The 16,053-nt window shown below is 38.8% G+C and overlaps 1 protein-coding gene across 5 annotated transcripts in view; it reads right to left on the bottom strand.

Annotated features, from left to right (window-relative positions):
* The window catches only part of KIDINS220 (kinase D interacting substrate 220), a 73,182-nt gene that overhangs the window by 12,309 nt on the left and 44,820 nt on the right, over nt 1-16,053 (bottom strand). For 3 of the 5 annotated variants that reach the window (XM_035543132.2, XM_050710035.1, XM_050710034.1), the window contains exons 23-25: nt 9,009-9,187; nt 7,279-7,505; nt 2,417-2,527 (exon numbers count right to left, since the gene is read on the bottom strand). In XM_035543132.2, coding sequence (XP_035399025.1) covers nt 2,417-2,527; nt 7,279-7,505; nt 9,009-9,187 — 517 coding nt within the window. Of the gene's footprint in view, nt 1-2,416; nt 2,528-4,922; nt 5,161-7,278; nt 7,506-9,008; nt 9,188-16,053 lie in introns of those variants that run through there. The other 2 variants (XM_035543134.2, XM_035543133.2) reach the window with 2 other exon arrangements.

Below are 16,053 nucleotides of genomic sequence, written 5' to 3'. Positions count from 1 at the left end.
TTTCTTTTCAACTGAAATTTCAATAAAGCACTGAGAAGATGCAAAAGGACTGGGAGATATGGGACAAGAAGATACTGAGACAAGGAACCACACACGGGGAAGACATCAGCATCTCCAAAAATATACTACAAGAAAACATTACCTCGAAGTCATCCCTTCACCCAAGGTACCTGATGACCTGGGAAACAGAACTTTAGGGTAAATTCTCCATTGTGTTTCCATAATTGCTAAATGAAGGTTATGTGGAATTAAAAACAGCAGTTCTGGGGTCTGTGTTTTGTGTTTTTTTTTTTTTCCCCTCTCTTCATTGTACAATGAGAATACTTTCTTGTAACAATTTACTAGAGGAAAAAAAAACACCACCACTGAGATCTAACTATAACTGTTGCCAACAACTATTGGCAGCAATAATTACAAAAATCATTTAAATTGTATTAACCTCTTTGCTTTGGTAGTAAATCATAATGATTTTCCACTGATTCGCAGTTAGAATTAAAATTGATATCCATAAAGAAGACACCTTTGTGCCAGTACTTACGATAAAACAAAAACAAATCGTGGAAAAGGCAGATGTCAGCATTCTGACTCAAGAATAAACTTATGACCTGTAATTTTATTTTTAGTTTATTCCCATGAAACGTTGCTTCATACTGTGTTAACTGCAATCACAGAATGACAGGATTGTAGGGGTTGGAAGGGACCTCCAGAGACCATCGGGTCCAACCCCCCTGCCAAAGCAGGTTCCCTAGAGCAGGCTGCCCAGGTAGGCGTCCAGATGGGCCTTGAATATCTCCAGAGAAGGAGACCCCACAACCTCCCTGGGCAGCCTGTCCCAGTGCTCCGTCACCCTCACCGTGAAGAAGTTCTTTCGCATGTTGGTGCGAAACTTCCTGGGCTCCATTTTGTGGCCATTGCCCCTTGTCCTGTCCCCACAAACCACTGGGAAGAAGTTGGCCAGATCCCTCTGTCTCCCACACCTCAGGTATTTATACACACTGATGAGATCCCCTCTCAGTCTTCTCTTCTCAAGGCTGAACAGACCCAGGTCTCGCAGCCTTTCCTCATAGTGAAGATGCTCCAGGCCCCGTATCATCTTTGTGGCCCTCCGCTGAACAATAGCTTTATGCCACCAGCTAAAGAAGTAGGGCTCAGGTGACAGAGCTGACTAAAACAAGAAACACACAGCTACTTCATTCTAGAATCTAAGTTACAAATGACCAAGTTCATTCTCCAGTCTGTTTAGCTACCACAATACTCACGAGAGCTACTGAGAAAGGTAACGGGAAAACTACGGGGAAAAATGTACTATATCTTGTAAGTGAAATATTAGCTCTTAAATTCATTCACGAACTACATTAGTTTTCAACTACTCTATTTGCCCACCAAAGCCACTGATGCAGTGTTAGTGAACTGCAGTTATGATTAATGCACACTCATTACTGCTGGAAAAGCAATGAGATGCTAAAATTTCCACACCACATGACTACTCATTTACCATTGAGGGGTCTGTGGGTGAAGAAAGCCCCTCATCAGCATCCTCCTTGATAACATCCTAACAACAACAAAATATTACGGTTTGGGTAAAATAATCAAGGGCTAAACGAAAAATATGAAGCAAACAATGAATGAGAATGATCTCATAACAGTACATAAACGACACACACATTTGTTTTCCGTTAGTGATTAAAGAAAGATTTCAAAACCTTTTGATAGCTTTGCTCAACGTATCAATATCCTAAAATTAGAGCAACTGACAAGTGAGGTTTTTACTGACTTTTTTTAAGCTTTCTTTAGTTCTTAATTCCATTTGAACAACCATCTATCAGTAAAATAAATACCGTTAACAGGAATTTATTCTATAGGAAGCCAGGAAAGTCTGTTCATTCTTCCTTTTCAATGGACAAAGCTGAATTATACTTACTTATAAAATCATGCTGTATCTAATGCACACTTAAGATAAAATGTATTTTGTTCTACTTGAATTTTTAAAACATTGCTTTTAACTTTGGCCTTCCAATTTGTAGCATTCTTTACAACATTAAGGGATGTCCTTTTACCTTCTTCAGATGTCATAGAATTTGTATTACAAAAATTTGAATATAAATTTACCAGCAGCATTCTTTTTCTTATAACACGCTATATCAATTTATTGTAGCACAGTTGGAATGTTTATTGAAATATTTTCCTGCCAATAGTACAGGTTTTGATACCTGAATTAGTTTTCATCTTTAAGTAATTTGTAAAGTTAAAACAAAATACACTTTAAATTACACATTAATAACACCTTTGCTTAAACTGTTTATAAAATAGAGCTTGCAGTTGTCTAATACCCAATCATCATTAATTACCTTCATTCGCATTACACGCTATATTTATTGTTTAGGTTAGTATTTGAATTATCCTTCAAAATACTTACTAGGCCATTGTTCTGATCTCTGGACAAACTCGTTTTTAGTGGTGGACGTGAGATGAGATGAGAACTGCCAGGGTAATACCTTGGCATGTAAAGATATGGGGCAAAGAATGGCTATGGGAAAAAAAAATGTAACAAAAAAGGGACAAACAATTACACAAATCAAAATGTAGTAATAAAATAAAACTTATTTCAACAAAGCACATCCTGTAGTTGAGTTTAACAAAGTGAAAAGAGCAATTATTAACAGCTTTCTTTACTTTTTGCATTTAACAGAAAATCAATCAAAAACACTGGAGCGAGTTCTTCAAAACCCCTCCGCAACTGACCCCCTTCTACTCCCTTCAATGGCAGTGGGTGCTCTGGCACGGTCTGCTGGAGGAACAAAGCTGCACACTAACATCTGATTTGAAAATGTGAAAAGGATTTACACTTGTGATCTTTTCACTAACCTCAGAGCTACTGAAATCAAAGTTAGATTCTCAGTAAAATTCAGAATGTTTCACAGGACAAAATAATTATACACAAAAAACTGGATAGATAAAAGCATCACTAGAGCTTCCCATGCTTATGGTAACCAATCTGGAGGTTTGTTGGTTTTTTTTTCTTCTACAGATAAGAGACTTTAACATTACAGCAGAAAATATTTAGGATTTGTTTAGTTAGAAATATGCCTCTGTGTGTTGTTCAATTACAAGTACCATTTTAAAGTAAAATGTTAATCATCATTAAAAAAAATATCACAAACATTTTTTAAAAACAGAAACATTTTGTTTCCCACAAATACAACTTAACTCTAATCACACTTCTTGTAACCAGGTAGCCTTTTATCCCTTTTTACTGATAAGTTTAAAGAAAAGCAGCTACCCAAGTTTCCAAGTTTTAACAGCATATCAGTGTAAGGGGTCCAAACGAGAACTCGGACTACGAATAAAGTCACTTCTAAGAGATACAGGGATCTAAAAGTTACAAACACACTTCCTTTTTAACGAAGTGCTCCAATCCTTGAAGTGCTGAAATTAATTGTACGAACACATTTCCTGAAATCCACACACTACCCACTGGCATGCGATTAAAATGTGTGCGCATTTCAGAATGGCAAACCTTGTGGCTAGTAGTGCATTTAAGAAGCGCTTTCCTAATATTGTTAAAGTTTTGTTTATCTGTGAATTTGACCTAGGTTTTGAAATAAAGACCTTAATTTCCTTATCAGTTTTCTTTTAAAGCAATGCAATGGAAACAACAGAATGCTCAGACTTCAGGATAAGCAGGATTATTGATTAATTCCTTATTATTATACTATTAATTCATTACCCAGTTCCCCCCCCAAAAATCTTCAAACTATATTTTCATACATAACATTTTAAAATTATATTATATAGGTATTTAACAAACAAAACATAGTATTTGGTTTGTGTTTCTGCACATGACAAGATTATGAGTAGTCTACTGCACCAAATTCAGTGTAGACTAAATAATTTTATGACTTGATGGCCAATCTACGAGGGAGGAGTAAAATGTGTTGAAATATTCCACTTTGGATTTATCAATAAGGACAAAAAAACAAACAAGCAAAGAACTCTGCATTCAGAAGCAGTTGTAAATGAATGGAGAAGTTAAACTTTACTTCCTGTGTACAACAATTATATGGCATATGCTCCAACTTTGAGTAATTATGAAAAAATACAAACTGTTCCTGGACACTTGTATACAATTACCACAAAAATTTCATATGCTCTTCCAACATACGAAGTTATGTGATATGCATGGTAATCATTAGTCTAACTGTGGGAGTATGTTTTTGTGTGATTTTTAATTTTACTTGGATAGGTAAGAGAAACAATATCTAGGCTTTGCCATACATTTACTGGCTGGTACAGAATGATTCGGAAAATACATTGATTTAAATTTATCTCACTGTCATAAAGCACACATTCTATGGTATGTTGTGGAAATAAACTTTTTTTGAAAAGGGTTTTATGTTACTTCTTAAATAATTAAATGCCTCAGTTTTCCATTAACAGCTTAAACCACGTGGAAAACCCACAAGGCATGAGAGGCTTAATTATTATACTGCATCCAAGTGCCTCGCTCTCACTGCAAAGACTATCCTCTGAAACATCGTGAGCACCTGCTTGTTGGTTGCGAGTCATCAAGCTACGAAGCGATGAAAAAATTTTTCCAATAAGGCAATTATACCATAATTTTTTTCATAATTTCTATTTATGCCTTGTGCCCACTTCAGCTGCTTCACTGCTTCCAAACTGTGGAATCAATTCTCCAATATAAGCCTAAACTCTGCAGTCTCCAAGTGTGATAATACAGATATCGTGAAAATGTGAGATGAGTATAAATCCATGTTGGGCATAAACCACTGCAGAGCTGTTCTCCAAGTCTGCAGATAGCCTATGAAGTACAAGCCTGGCCAAGATATCAAAGAATTTGCTGCTGGTCTGAAAAAAAAATAAAATTCTCACATACCATAAAGTCTAGATCCCGCTCAGGAAAATCCCGATTAGACTTGCCTACTGCTCTGACCTCTCCCACAGGAAACGTGATGTCAACAACGGTTTATGACAGCAGCAATTTTGGGAAGCCGAACTTGAGTCCAACTTGTTGCCAGGGAACTGGACAGTAATCTGTACACCTCGATCACAGTCAATACTGAGAGGCAGAGGGCCAAGTTGAAGAGCTGCTAAACTGGACTGTAATCCCTCCTTTACAGCTATGCACACAGAGAAAGGGGCCTTAAACCAAAAACAAGTAGATTATGTGACTGGAAGTGCAAGAATAACACAGGAACATCTGAAGAAAAAAGCGGAAACATACAGAGTAATAATAATAGCAATAATAAAGAGTATTTCCTGAAAATAAGCAACCTGAGCTTCTCCCAAGAGTTCAATGTTTGTTCGTTTGTCCTTAAGGACAAATGATTGCTTATAGAAAACAGGACAGGAACCATTTACTATTCAGAAAAATGGCAATGCATCTATACCAAGAACTTAAGAGCACTTTGCCATAAAATTCAGGCATTTCCAGAGCAGCATTTGACTCCGTTGTGTTTTGTCATACAAATATCCAAGACCTCTCTTAGATACTCCTGCTATTATTACTGGGGAGAGCCTATTCTTCTATTACCGTTATTTTATTAAATACTATTCTTACAAAAACCTGAGAAGTGAAATGCCATTTAAAATCCTGAAGAAAACTACTTTTCAGTCTAAATTTTCTACTATTATAAAGTTCTCCTCATTTATCTCAGTATACAGTGTTCATGACAGCATAACTCCATAGAAGAATGTAATAAATGTGTTTGTGTCAATATCTGGAAGCGTGAACCACTAAAAACCTAGATACCTAAAAAAAAAAGCCTAAAACAAAAACCTAAATACCCTAGAAGGGCAGTACAAAAATCCAGAGAAAGGCCAAAACAGAAACATGTTAGTCTTAAGTAGGCAGAAAGGAAAAAAAATAAGCATATCTTTAAGTCCACATATGCACATAATAAAAATGAATATATAAACTGCTTGTAAGAACAGCTATGACTCTCTAATAATTGCTTTTGTACTGATTATTAGAGGCATAAAAACATACAAGTTTCAATTGTATATTACCACACACTTTTAACCTTGTCATGTGCAGTAACACGGACAAAACCAGGACTTCCAATTAAACGTTCACTTTAACAAAGCTGTTACTATCAGGAGGAAGATTCATGTGATCAGCATCAATCAGTACTGGACTACTTCGAAGAACGTGTCGTTGTAAGTTATTTTCAATAAAACAGCATATATGCTCAATACAGTTTTAAATAAGAATAATTTTAGAACAGATAAAAGGTTCTGTGCTACACGTACTCTTTTCTGCCTTCGTCAACAAACACTGATTTAGGATAACTCAGTATTTTTCCAGCTTATTAGCTTGAACATAACATACTATCAAACTTTGTTAGTTAAAGCTAAGGGCATTTCTTATATATAGAAGCAAGCCATGAATTACATCAGCTTTCTGATTTTCCCTGATAGCACTGCAGAAAAGAACAAAAAATAAATAAAAATACTGAATACATTCCACAAAAATAGAAAGTAAATTAATTGTGGAATGTGCTCAGAGTTTAAACAACTATAAACAAAATCACCCTAAATAGATCAGTACTACAAATTTTAATATAAAATGCAACTAAAAAAGCATTCTTAACTGTTGTCTCATCTAATAAGCAGATGTATACCTCAGCAACTTGGAGCAATGTTAAAAATAGTTCATCTTACATTGTTTAGATTAAATCGCACTATACAGTGAAGTATTGCAACTTTCAAGTGAGCTGTGCACAGGACTATGTTTTCTAATGCCCACAAAGAACTAAAAAAATGTATGATTTATGCAATTTATTTTAATTCTTTTAAACTAGTGCAACATTGGTTATGAGAAAAGATCCCAAAATAAGAGAGACAAAGGGAAGACATATGTCTAGATACATTCTTGTGATGTAGTTCCTCACATGAGTTTTTGTATGGTTTAACTTGTCACCAAGAAAAAGCCAGAATCTCTTCTAACAACTGTAAGCAAGTATGGAAGGACTGCACAGTTTACCGCTCAAGAAGTAATAAATAAATAAATTGAGCCATGTCTAAAAACAATTTGACCTTTTCCCCCTTGTTTAATTTGTTTTTCTAATGCAATTTACCGCATTTCTCAATGAGACTACAATGACTGAACATTACTGTGAAGTTTACCAACTTTTGGGCTTTCGAACAAAACTCCATTTCCAAATATAATTTGCATGGTCTTTTAAATATTTTATAGACTACATCTGCAATATTACCAGATTAAATGAAAAAAACGTGAATTGGTTCTCAATTATTTACCCGATTGTAGAACGGATGCTGAGGTCCTGTCATACCACTATAGTAACTGCTATGAGGCTGGGGTGATAAAACTCCGCTGTTGAAAGGTCCGTTGAACGAGGTTGTAGAAGAGCAAGCTGATGAAGGCTGACTGAACAGAGATGTTGCTCTGGCAGGTGCCTCATGTAGAGGCAATGTTGGATAAGGAAGTCCTCCTATATTCATCTGATCCCTTGCAGCACGAACATCTGAAAAATAAAAAAGGCAGGAGATTTAACTTGAAATATTTGAAAAAGTTTTGATTTGTTTGCGAATTGTGTCCAAGTCTGGGCCCCCTGCTACAAGAGAGATGTGGAGAAACCAGAAAGAGTCTGAGGCCAGAGGGCTACCATGATGATGAAAGGATTGGAGTACCTCTCCTTTGAGGAGAGGCTGAGAGCTGGGGCTGCTCCGCCTGGAGAAGAGGAGGCTCGGGGTGATCTTATCCGTGTCTATCAATACCAGAAGGGAGGGTGCAAAGAGGACAGAGACAGGCTTTCAGTGGTGCCCAGCACCAGGAGAAGAGGCAATGGGTACAAACTGGAACACAGGACGTTCCGTTTGGACATCAGGAAACACTTCTTTACTATGCAAGTGATGGAGCACTGGCGTAGGTTGCTCAGAGAGGCTATGGAGTCTTCCTCCTTGTAGATCTTCAAAAGCTACCTGGAGATGATCCTGGGCAACCTGCTCTGGGTGGCACTGCTTGAGCAGAGGGGCTGGATCAGATGACCTCGAGGAGGTCCCTTCCCACCTTCACTATATTGTGATTCTGTGAACAGAATTATGCCATCCCACTGCAGCTATCAAATGCAGAGAAGGAAGTTGGGGAAAAAAAAAAAGTCAAAGAATTCCAGTTGAGGACTGAAGAAAGTAAGCTTCACATAGAAAATAGTTGAGCAAAGGAAACCATTAATACCTAAATTCAGATCCTACTTAGCATACTGCCATACCAAAAACTCATAAGGATCCTGTTTTAAAGATACAGTTTTCTACAAAGCTTTAGCATCTCTAAACAGGTGGACATGTTAGGATGCCTTAGCCTTACTCCAGACCCAACAGCAATCCCTAAGCAGTGCCATACCGTAGGTCACAGCAGTTCACTTCAGCAGCAAGTGGTCATTGAGCAGAGCATTTTTGCGTAACAGCACATACCTGAATCTGATTTCATTTTTGAGACTACAAGCTAGTTTACAGTAACTTGTGAAACAGATACTTGCTCTAGGAGCAGTTTAAATATCATTCTAACACAGACTGAAAAATGACTGATAAGTACCAACTGCACAGGTGTCTAGTAGGGGAATATATCAAAAGGAGACATTCCATTTTGTTTCCCTGGCTTCAGTTCTAAAGAATCTGACTGATGCTACTCAAAATTGTTAACAATGACCTGAAAGTAAACTTGCATTTATACTAATAAAATAGTGTGTAATACAAAGACAGCACGTGCTGTTTTTCCACAACTGCTAAAGCTGTCTTTGACTACCGCTAGTACCTTGCCCACTTTAAAGAGATGCTTTGCTCCACTATGATTTGGCCTTTACAGAAAAGCTACAGAGTGAAGTGAACCCTACTGAAGTCAGGTCAGATGACAGGAAGTTCTGATTTGATGAACAAATCAGTGTTCTGTGTAATATGCAAAGTAGCTCCACCTAAAATGAAAAGTAATAATACAATTGTCACTTTCCATTTATTTGAAAAAGCATACTCACCTGCAATGATTTCTCGTAGCTTAGGGTCTAAGTTGACAGTACATGGCAAAAATGTTCTTACATCACGTGCTACAAGAACAGGTGTTCGGGAAGATAAAAATACTTCAAAGTTCCGTATATCTCCATCAATTTCAAGCAGAGGTTCAACGTCTTTAGTCGTTGGGATATTCTTTGAAATTCTGGTTGAAAAAAATATAAATAGGTTATAAACAAACCACATTAGAGTCTGACTTTCATAGTGAAATACTATGGAAAAAGACTGTCCAGTACAGTTGCATCTGTTCTCCTGTTTGCTGGAAAATGGAGAGAATCCATAAAAACCTGCACTGTCTTCAGAAAGAACAGTTTAGCATTTACTAATATGCAAAGACCATCAAACTTCTAAGTAGTCTGATCTAGCTGCAAGCTGCAGAGAAATCTCAGAGAAGCCATACAGAAGACTAAAATCAGACCAGAAATTTATAGATCAGTAAAATCAAATCCAAAGTAAGGGCAAGCTAGCATGTGTCAGCATTAACCTCAAACATTCATTCAAACTCTAATAAATAAATTAGAAATTCCACAATTAAAATTCTAACTTTTAAACTAATATCTCTTCCAACAGGAACAGTCAGGCATCTTAGACATTAATCAGAATCCAACAGTGAGTGATTTCATAGTAAAAGAGAGGAAAAAACAGTACCTGCTTTTCAATTATTCACCTTCTTTAAAAGGCAAGAAGTCACACGTATACAATAACAGAGGAGAACAACAAAACAGTCAGACATGATCAATATGGTGGACTGTTGATGCATTACATTCCTTTCAATTCCTTTCAATTTTACTAGGTATTAAAGAAAACACCTAGTCTGAATGGACCATGTACCTAAGAAACGGAGGCTACTGCTATACTATGCTGCTATAAGCATCATCTACAAATAACTTTATTCACAATGATATTACATACTCCTACACTGGAGAAGTAACCAAGTATAAAAGCAGGCGTAGTCTATTCTAACAAAGGTTGTGATCCTGCAAAACATTATGAGCTGCACTTCAGATAGCACTGAGATTATTCACATTATGAGATTATTCACATAAAGCCACATGTAAGGCTTCAAGGGCTCCAGCCCTAGAATAGAAGGTGAAGTTTCTGTAGAAAGAGAAACTTGAGACTCAAAAGTAGGTTACAATTTCAAAGAATGGAAACAGTTCATCCTCCATTAGCATTTTAAAAAAGAAATAAATATCTAACAGGAGTTAAATGATCCTCACAGCAATGAATGAATGGTCAAAAGACAGAAATTTAACATGGGGCAGTATCAAGGTAAAACTTGTACACTCAAATTCTGAGAACTGTCTATTTTACATTAATATTTGGCTGCTACCTTAGGGTTTTCCATTTTGCCTTATATCAAATTATAATTAAACTGACTGTAAATGCAGTTTTTATATGTTTTTAAATCAAACAACATATATCTTAAAAACTGGAACATTAACATGCATTCCTGTTATTCATATTTACTTTGAGTACTCTAGGCAAGAATTTTGATTTTGCCAGTTTCAAACTAAGTCAGTTTTTAAGGCAGGGACCAAAGAGTTAAAGAGTGGCCTAGTTCAACACTTAAATCTAGAAAATAGAATGCCGAAAAAGAATGTGACACAGATTTAAATAAACCACACAGCTGATGAATCACATGAAACAAATTAGCTGAATTTTAATGCCAGCTCTACTTAAGTCTGAATGTGAACAGTGTTCTGACTATGATGAACAAAGCTACTGTTCAGAAGCCAATAGCCCACTGCTGGTGTACAGATTGAAGTCTCTATTCTAACTTCCTGAGCTCAATGGCTTAAGCTACGTCTTTGCAAGACATATTTATGTAAATGATAATCTTTTGGCAAAAAGCCACCAAAATCATAGGTGCCTGTACTTCTCAGATGAAAAAAAAAAAAAGTTTAGCAGGTAAAGAACTTCAAGAGTTGCTTTTGCTGGAATATAAGCACACGGATCTAAAAATTAAGTACTGTGAACACCTTATTCTCCTTTTGGGGCTAGATTTTCCTGAAGCAGAAAAATTACTCTTTCAATCTGAAACATCAAAAGAAGTATCAGTGTTGCTGAGTGCCTGCTTCCATTAGAAACTACCTGAAATTACACGGAATGGGACCAAGATGGAACATTACATTGACAGAAGTAAAACTTAAAAACTCATTCCACATGTCTTTCTATTAGTCGTTAAAAACTGTTTTCAGTGTGGATTAAAAGTTATAATCCAATAACGATTGGTTATTTCTTGATTTTTTTCCTCCAATAAAATAATTTGTTATAAAGATGCACAGATAAATCATGTTATCTCCCATTCGAAAGACTGTGAATTTGCTCTAAACTTTTTCTCGTTTTGGTTCATCTTGCATTTCCATGACTGACTTAGAAGATAACCACCATGGTCCTACAGCACCGAATGCTGCTGGCACAGACTAAAGGAAGATGCTAAGCTGTCAGGCTATACATGACACAGCCGGCCCTTTCACCATCTACTGCTGGAGATGGTCACCACCCCAGGATGTGGCCCTGCACCACCAAGCCAGGTGGTGGTCAAAACACAGAAGCATTGAGCAGCCTTAGAATCATAGAATTAAAGAATCATTAAGGTTGGAAAAGACCTCCAAGATCATCTGGTCCAACCATCCCCCTACCACCAGTGTCACCCACTAAACCATGTCCCTAAGCACCACGTCCAACCTTTCCTTAAACACCCCCAGGGACGGTGACTCCACCACCTTCCTGGGCAACCTGTTTCGATGCTCGACTGCTCTTTCTGAGAAGAAATGTCTCCTCATTTCCAACCTAAACCTCCCCTGGCGCAACTTGAGGCCTGCCTGGCCATCACCTTCACCTCCCAGCTTGCCTCCTGCTGTGGTTCAACCTGTCCTGATGCTCCCTGGCAGGTGGAAGGTTGATTTCTGCCAGTCCCCACTCCTGTAAGGGCCATTCTCCCTGCCCTTCCCAAACCTCTCCCCCTGAAGGTGAAAACAAAGGCATCCTACAAGTTCCTCTTCACACACCTAAACTTTTTTTCCTCAGCTTTTTACAGCACCAAGTAACCAGGCAAATAAGTCATTTAACTTCTGCACTCCATAAAAAGCAACACACCTAATTAATTAAAAATATTAAGCGATAGAGAAACAGAAGGCGTGTCATGTTTTATTTATTATGTGCCTTTTAAGTTTTTCTCTCAATAGAGTTTAAGATAAAGCTTAAAACAATGAAATCATTTCTCTTTCAGAATGACACAAAAACATTTTTTCCCTATAGGTCTGATGCTAAGAATAAACCTTGAAGATTTGGGCCATTCTGGAATGCAAGATAAAATTTTCATGCTTACCAACCTGATAATTAGATATCTGATCTCTTAATATCTAATAAACTGATACTAAGAATATAATGCTTAGCTCTGAAATTATTTATCCTGTTCTTCTCAGATCTGCTCAGAAAAGCGATGGTATCTGCAGTCACAAGGGTGTACTTCTTCTGGATTAAAAGCTCTCACACAAAACACTCCGTAACATTTAAAGTACTATCATTATATTAAGAATAGAGCAAGTGAGCTGCAAGTATTTTTTTCAAACTGCAACAGATAGTTTGGACATTGGAAGAGAACATTTGTTCACATACACGCTTGTATAAGAACAGGAATAAAAAAAAGTCATCATGCACTCAACACTAAAAGGGAATCAATGCTTTATTAAAATAAAGGCAAAAAAGGAAGCTATAGTTCAACATAGCTATCTAGACAAAAATTATAAACCCCTCAGTGCATATTAAGTAGTACAGAGACTTCACGGAACAGATGCAATAGCTATTTAAAAACTGCTATTACCATAGGTATTCAGGAAAGCTTTCTTTGCAAAACTAAGTATCCAAGCCAAGTAACAGCAGATGAAGCACCTCTTCTAAGTGCTCTGGTTTTGATCACTTCAGAAAGAAAAAGCATTTTGATCCTTACAAGGCCGATGCCACTGATCCATATTACAAAGGTCTGATTTTAATTCAACTTCCCAGAATACCTCAGCACTCTTTAAAATTAAAAAAAAAGTTAATACAGCTACAAATGCCTGAATTCATTCACAACCAACTACACAAAAGAATTTTAAAAAATTGATATATTTATTAAACAAATGGAAAAGCAGCAATATGGAGTAGCAAAGAAGAATTCAAGACTACTCAAAACAGCTCTGTAAACAAAAAAGCAGTTATATCTCACTAACTGAGAAGTCCCACCAGATCAAGTTACAAAGCTACTTCATGGCTTTATGCAGGGCCTCTTTCTCTCAAGACCTTCACCTGTAGGACTTCAGCATTTCAACAAATATTTGCAGGTCCTATAGGATTAGAAATTGCTATTGGTCATCCTAGTCTCCAGCACAGGATTCTTTTCTGGGGCTACATCATAGCATACAGTTTAACTTCAGAACTGGGCAAAAGAGCAGTCCTCCTCCAGAAGCCCAGGGCAAACACCTCACTCACAGAAGCACGAGTTCCACTTCTCAGAGAAAGGAGGAGACCAATCTATCAATCTGTTGCAAATGCCATCCAAAATTGGAAGGCAAAAAGGTACAATCACTATACTACATGAATAGTTAGGTAATAGGTTAGTAACATTCAAGTCAACTAGGACCAAAGGCATTTTACTTCCTTTATGCAGCCTTTGGATTACCTGAGCTGTTCCATATATTGCCCATCTGAAGCAGCTTCCTATGACAGAATTGACCTACTGAGGCATATTTATTGCATGGTGACATGAGCAAGTCATTGCAAGCAATACCATCAGCTTCCAAAGAATCTGATACCCCATGTTACTGCTCACATGCTTTTCCACCACTAAAATAGGACCAGTTTTTTCAGAATATGAAGCAAGTATTTTATCTCCTGTTTTTCCTGAGAAAGTGGATACACTGCATTTATTGAAGATTAAGAGACAGGATACAGGCCACTAGCTGTGTATAGCTACAAGATGCATTTACAGCTTATTATCTTACCCCACCACGTTTTCCCATACTCTGAGTTTTTGAATAAATATTCTAACTTTGACAAGTATGTTCAGCAGGCACAAAGCGATATTATTTCCAATTTTACTTCCCGACTTTGACTCCCCCCAAAGTATACAAGCCTCGTGAATTGACTTACATGGCTAAAAATAAAAGACTTGTTTCCAGAAATCGTTTATTGTGTTGCTAAAATTAAGGCTTCTGTGTCCTGCCCTAAACTAATATCACTCAGTAAAGTTTACAGGGATTGGAAATACACACAAGTTTTTTGTTTGTTTTTTTTTTGAGAGGGAGAGATGTCATTAATGCACATTAAAACTATTCTGTAAGCATTTAAAGAATTATTTAGAAATTAATTCAGAATAATAAGAAAAAATACAGGCTGGGTGTAGAATGGACAGCAGCCCTGAGGAGAAGGACCTGGGCATGTTGGTTGATGAGAAGCTCAACATGAGCTGGCAATGTGCCCTTGCAGCCCAGAAAGCCAACCGCACCCTGGGCTGCATCAAAATAGCATAGCCAGCAGGGTGAGGGAGGTCCCCCTCTGCTCTGCTCTCATGAGACCCCACCTGGAGTCCTGCATTCAGCTTTGGGGCCACCAGCACAAGAAGGCGTAGTGGGTTTACATGGCAAGGTTTTGGTAGCAGGGGGCCATAGGGGTGGCTTCTGTGAGAAAGATCTAGAAGCTGCCCCATGTTTGGTAAGGGCCCCACTGCTGACCAGAGCTGAGCTAATAAGTGATGTTGTTTTGTGCCTCTGTGAGAGCATATTTAAGACAGGGAAAAAAAACGCTGCGCCACACAGCAGCTGGGAGTGCGCGAGGAGTGAGGAACAGCCCTGCAGGCACCAAGGTCAGGGAAGAAGGAGGGGGAGAGGTGCTGAAGGCGCCAGAGCAGAAGTCCCCTGCGGCCTGTGGTGAGGACCATGGTGAAGCAGGCTGTCCCCCTGCAGCCCATGGAGTACCGCGGTGGAGCAGGGTTCCACGCTGCAGCCCATGGAGGAGACCACGGTGGAGCAGGTGGATCTGCACCGACGGAGGCTGCAGCCTGTGGAAGACCCCTGCCGGAGCAGATTCTGGGCCGGACCTGTAGCCCGTGGAGAGGAGACTATGCAGGAGCAGGTGACCTGGCAGGAGCTGCTGCCCGTGGGGGACCCAGGTTGGAGCAGTTTGCTCCTGAGGGATGGACCCCGTGGTACGGACCCATATCTGGAGCAGTTCTTGAAGAGCTGCTGCCTGTGGGCAGCCCACGCCGGATCAGTTCACTAAGGACTGCATCCCGTAGGAAGGACCCCACAGCACAGGGGAGGAGAGTGACCAAGAAGGAGCGACAGAGAAGAAGCGCTATAGACTGACCATAGCCCCCATTCCCCCACGCCTTTTGGGGGGAGGAGGTGGAAGAGGGTGGATGGGTGGGAAGGTGCTTTTAATTTCTTTCCTTTGTTTCTCACTTCTCTAGCTTGTTAGTAATAGGCAATAAATCTTACTATCTCCCTATGCTGAGTCTGTTTTGCCCGTCACAATAATTATTGTGCAATCTCCTCACCCTTTTCATTGTATTTTCTCCCCGTTCCTCTTTGAGGAGGGGGAGTGAGAGAGCGGTTGTGTTGGAGCTCGGCTGCCCACCTGAGTAAAACCACCACAGAAGGACATGGGCCTATTAAAGCAAGACCATAGGAGGGCCACAAAGATGATCAGGGTGCTCAAGCACCTCTCCTGTGAAGCCAGGCTGAGGGAATTGTTTCAACCTGGAGAAGAGAAGGCTCTGGGGAGACCTTGCAGAGGTCTTCCAGTACCTAAAGGGGACCTACAGGAAAGCTGGGGAGGGACTGTTCATCAGGGACTGTAAGACTAGGACGAGGAATAACGGGGCTTTGGGCAACCCGGTCAAGTGGAAGGTGTCCCTGCCCGCGGTGGGTGGTAGAAGCAAATGATCTTTAAGGTCCCTTACAACTCAAAGCATTCTATGATTCTATTACATAGATAAAAGAGCTTTGGAGAACTCCCTGCGTTGTT

Source organism: Cygnus atratus, chromosome 3 (assembly GCF_013377495.2).
Source record: "Cygnus atratus isolate AKBS03 ecotype Queensland, Australia chromosome 3, CAtr_DNAZoo_HiC_assembly, whole genome shotgun sequence".
Classification (NCBI taxonomy): Eukaryota; Metazoa; Chordata; class Aves; order Anseriformes; family Anatidae; genus Cygnus; species Cygnus atratus.
Note: the sequence above shows the minus strand (reverse complement) of the source record. Positions and strands in the feature narration are given on the sequence as shown.